Source organism: Nansenia antarctica, assembly GCF_963989245.1.
Source record: "Nansenia antarctica genome assembly, chromosome: 8".
Taxonomy (NCBI): Eukaryota; Metazoa; Chordata; class Actinopteri; order Argentiniformes; family Microstomatidae; genus Nansenia; species Nansenia antarctica.
Window position 1 is genome coordinate 17605387 of NC_137678.1, and position 5000 is coordinate 17610386.

General features: G+C 49.0%; 1 protein-coding gene across 1 annotated transcript in view; it reads right to left on the minus strand.

The window, feature by feature from the left end:
* LOC308163963 (protein kinase C-binding protein NELL2-like) overlaps nt 1-5000 on the minus strand; it is a gene marked incomplete at both ends in the record, with an annotated part of 49194 nt that overhangs the window by 1524 nt on the left and 42670 nt on the right. Inside the window, one exon of the mRNA XM_080538132.1 lies at nt 380-502. Within this exon, the coding sequence (XP_080394258.1) occupies nt 380-502 (123 nt within the window). The remainder of the gene's footprint in view (nt 1-379; nt 503-5000) is intronic.

Below are 5000 nucleotides of genomic sequence, written 5' to 3' on the forward strand. Positions count from 1 at the left end.
GATTCTGTGTGTGTGTGTGTGTGTGTGTGTGTGTGTGTGTGTGTGTGTGCGTACGTGCGTGTGTATAATGTAGTGTGTTGTCTGCATCTGTACTGTGTGTGTGTGTGGTGTGTATAAAAGAGTGTGTGTCGTCAGTGTGTGTATAACTATGTGTGTGTGTGTGTGTGTGTGTGTGTGTGTGTGTGTGTGTGTGCGCGTGGTGTGTATAACAGAGTGTGTATCGTCTGCGTGTGTATAACTGTGTGTGTATGTATAACTGTGTGTGTGTACACAGTGTGTATAACAGAGTGTGTGTCGTCAGCGTGTGTATAACTGTGTGTGTTTTAGTGTTCGTATATAACGGTGTGTGTGTGTGTGTGTGTGTGTGTGTGTGTCTCACCTCTGCAGACAGTGCCGTTGCCATGGTAACCGGGCCGGCAGGTGCAGCTGTGGCCCCCCACCGTGTTGAAGCAGATGGCGTTGACGTCACAGCCGTGGACCCCACCCTCACACTCATCACGCTCTGCAACACACACACACACACACACACACACACACACACACACACACACACACAAACACACACAGGGGTTAACAGGGTTAAGGGGTGGCAGGTAGCCTAGAGGTCAGAGAGGCCAGCTAGCAATCGGAAGGTTACTGGCTCGATCCCCGCCTCAGGAGGAGCTGCATGTGAGCTGGTGACTGGAGGGTTGGTAGGTGTCTATCACAGCCGCTGTGCCCTTGAGCAAGGCACTTAACCCCTAATTGCTCCAAGGGCGCTGACTATGGCTAACTCTGTGCCTAGATCAAAAGCAAGCTGGTCTCTCTCCTAACAGCCTCCAGATTAACAGACCTGGTCTCTCTCCTCATGACCTCCAGATTAACAGAGCTGGTCTCTCTCCTCATGACCTCCAGATTAACAGAGCTGGTCTCTCTCCTCATGACCTCCAGATTAACAGACCTGGTCTCTCTCCTCATGACCTCCAGATTAACAGAGCTGGTCTCTCTCCTCATGACCTCCAGATTAACAGAGCTGGTCTCTCTCCTCATGACCTCCAGATTAACAGAGCTGGTCTCTCTCCTCATGACCTCCAGATTAACAGACCTGGTCTCTCTCCTCATGACCTCCAGATTAACAGACCTGGTCTCTCTCCTCATGACCTCCAGATTAACAGAGCTGGTCTCTCTCCTCATGACCTCCAGATTAACAGACCTGGTCTCTCTCCTCATGACCTCCAGATTAACAGACCTGGTCTCTCTCCTCATGACCTCCAGATTAACAGAGCTGGTCTCTCTCCTCATGACCTCCAGATTAACAGAGCTGGTCTCTCTCCTCATGACCTCCAGATTAACAGAGCTGGTCTCTCTCCTCATGACCTCCAGATTAACAGAGCTGGTCTCTCTCCTCATGACCTCCAGATTAACAGACCTGGTCTCTCTCCTAACAGCCTCCAGATAAACAGACCTGGTCTCTCTCCTCATGACCTCCAGATTAACAGAGATCAAACCGTGACCTGGAGCCTTCTGGCTCCCAGCCTCCCGTCTCTACGCAGGCCTCAGTCAACCAGGTAACTAGGTAACTAGGTAACTAGATGACAAGGTGACAAGGTGAAAAGGTAACTAGGTAACAAGGTAACTAGTTAAGTAGGTAAAAAGGTAACAAGTTAACAAGGTAACAAGGTAACCAGGTAAATAGGTAACCAGGTAACTAGGAAACAAGGTCACAAGGTCACAAGGTAAATAGGTAACCAGGTAACCAGGTAACTAGGTAACAAGGTCACAAGGTCACAAGGTAACTAGGTAACAAGGTAACCAGGTAACCAGGTAACCAGGTGACAAGGTAACCAGGTAACTAGGTAACTAGGTAACAAGGTAACTAGGTAACAAGGTAACTAGGTAACTAGGTAACAAGGTAACAAGGTGACAAGGTGACATGGTAACAAGGTAAGATAGAGTACCGCACAGTGTTTTATTTGTATAGTATAGTAGTATAGTATAGTGGATAGTGTATATAGCCTTTATTTATGTAAACCAGCTCTTTTCCCCTCTTGTTTTTAGTAATTCTTTTTTTTTCCTAGCACCAGGGGAGCCCCCCCTCCTAAATTTCGTTGTATGGTACCTGTACTATATCAATGACAATAAAGACCATTCATTCATTCATTCATTCATTCATAACTAGGTAACCATGTAACTAGGTAACTAGGTAACTAGGTAACAAGGTAACAAGGTAACTAGGTAACTAGGTAACAAGGTAACTAGGTAACAAGGTAACAAGGTAACTAGGTGATATGATGCGTTTTTGTGTCACTATATGCCAATTTTGTGTGCCTATCAAATATTGCAATACTCATTGTTTAACCTTAAACATACTTTAAACTGACCACTCTCAGTAGTAAACAACACATCCTTAGGAGCAGGCATATACCATATCAAGTAACAGTGAGACCAGTTTAACTCTAAGGACATAGGAGCCTTGCCCAGTGGTCTGCAGGGTAGAACAGCATGGACACAGGATAGAGCCATGTATGGGAACCAATGTCAGTATAGTAAGTTCCGAGGTAAAGCCATTCCCTCTCTGAGAACGGTATATAAGCTGTAACAAACATCAGTACTTTGCTCGGCATTCCCTATGCCGCAGCCAGGCTCGGCATCCCCTATGTCGCAGCCATGCTTGAAGCTTGGACTTAACAGAGCATGCTGCCTTGGAAACATCTGTACAAGAGAAAGTAACCCAGATCTGCCTAATACGATTCAACCATCGATGATTACGATTCAACCTTCTCTCTGAGTCATCAATATCATTTCTGGCCACCTGACTAAGCAAAGATCTCCACATATCACTAGGTAACTAGGTAACAAGGTAACTAGGTAACAAGGTAACACGGTAACTAGGTAACTAGCTAACAAGGTAACTAGGTAACTAGGTAACAAGGTAACAAGGTAACAAGGTGACACGGTAACACGGTAACTAGGTAACTAGCTAACAAGGTAACTAGGTAACAAGGTAACTAGGTAACTAGGTAACAAGGTAACAAGGTGACAAGGTGACATGGTAACAAGGTAAACAGGTGACAAGGTAACAAGGTAAATAGGTAACCAAGTAACAACGTCACAAGGTAACAAGGTAACCAGGTAACTAGGTAACTAGGTAACTAGGTAACTAGGTAACAAGGTAACCAGGTAAATAGGTAACCAGGTAACTAGGAAACAAGGTCACAAGGTAACAAGGTAACAAGGTAACAAGGCAAATAGGTAACCAGGTAACTAGGTAACAAGGTCACAAGGTAACTAGGTAACTAGGTAACTAGGTAACAAGGTAACCAGGTAACAAGGTAATTAGGTAACTAGGTAACTAGGTAACAAGGTAACAAGGGGAGTCACAGGACAAGCAGTTGCTTAGAGAGAGAGGGGGGGGGGGGGTTCGTTTGCCGTTTTGTGTTTCACAGATATTGAGGTTGCCCTGGTGACACCTCCAGGGGAGGATGGGGAGAGATTCTTCATTATGACACATCAAAGAGAACACAACAAGACGGAACGGTGCAGTGGAAATGAAACGGAGATGATTTTAATTTCTTCATTTTTTCCCGTTTTTCTTAATAAAAGGAGGCGATGGAAAATAGGGACAGAACAGAGAGGCAGAGAAGGAAAGCTCTGTTAAACTACGTTAACTAAAGTCTGTTAGACCCCAGACCCCCCAACCACAGTCTGTTGGACCCCAGCCCCCTCAACCACAGTCTGTTAGACCCCAGCCCCCCCAACCACAGTCTGTTGGACCCCAGCCCCCTCAACCACAGTCTGTTAGACCCCAGCCCCCCCAACCACAGTCTGTTAGACCCCAACCACAGCCTGTTAGTCCCCAACCCCCAACCACAGTCTGTTAGACCCCAGCCCCCCCAACCACAGTCTGTTAGACCCAAGGCCCCCCAACCACAGTCTGTTTGAACCCCAGCCCCCGCAACCACAGTCTGTTAGACCCCAGCCACCCCAACCCCAGCCTGTTAGACCCCAACCACCCCAACCACAGCCTGTTAGACCCCAGCCTGTTAGACCCCAACCACAGTCTGTTAGACCCCAGCCACCCCAACCACAGTCTGTTAGACCCCAGCCACCCCAACCACAGCCTGTTAGACCCCAACCACCCCAACCACAGCCTGTTAGACCCCAGCCTGTTAGACCCCAACCACAGTCTGTTAGACCCCAGCCCCCCCAACCACAGCCTGTTAGACCCCAACCACAGTCTGTTAGACCCCAGCCTGTTAGACCCCAACCACAGCCTGTTAGACCCCAGCCTGTTAGACCCCAACCACAGTCTGTTAGACCCCAGCCCCCCCAACCACAGTCTGTTAGACCCCAGCCTGTTAGACCCCAACCACAGTCTGTTAGACCCCAGCCCCCTCAACCACAGTCTGTTAGAACCCAGCCACCCCAACCACAGTCTGTTAGACCCCGCTCACCCCAACCACAGTCTGTTAGACCCCAGCCACCCCAACCACAGTCTGTTAGACCCCAGCTACCCCAACTAAGTCTGTTAAACCCCAGCCCCCCTAACCACAGTCTGTTAGACCCCAGCCACCCCAACCACAGTCTGTTAGACCCCAGCCACCCCAACCACAGTCTGTTAGACCCCAGCCACCCCAATCACAGTCTGTTAGACCCCAGCCACCCCAACCACAGTCTGTTAGACCCCAGCCACCCCAACCACAGTCTGTGAGTCCCCAGCCACCCCAACCACAGTCTGTTAGATCCCAGCCACCCCAACCACAGTCTGTTAGACCCCAGCCCCTCCAACCACAGTCTGTTAGACCCCAACCACCTCAACCACAGTCTGTTAGACCCCAGCCCCTCCAACCACAGTCTGTTAGACCCCAGCCACCCCAACCACAGTCTGTTAGACCCCAGCCCCTCCAACCACAGTCTGTTAGACCCCAACCACCTCAACCACAGTCTGTTAGACCCCAACCACCTCAACCACAGTCTGTTAGACCCCAGCCACCCCAACTACAGTCTGTTAGACCCCAGCC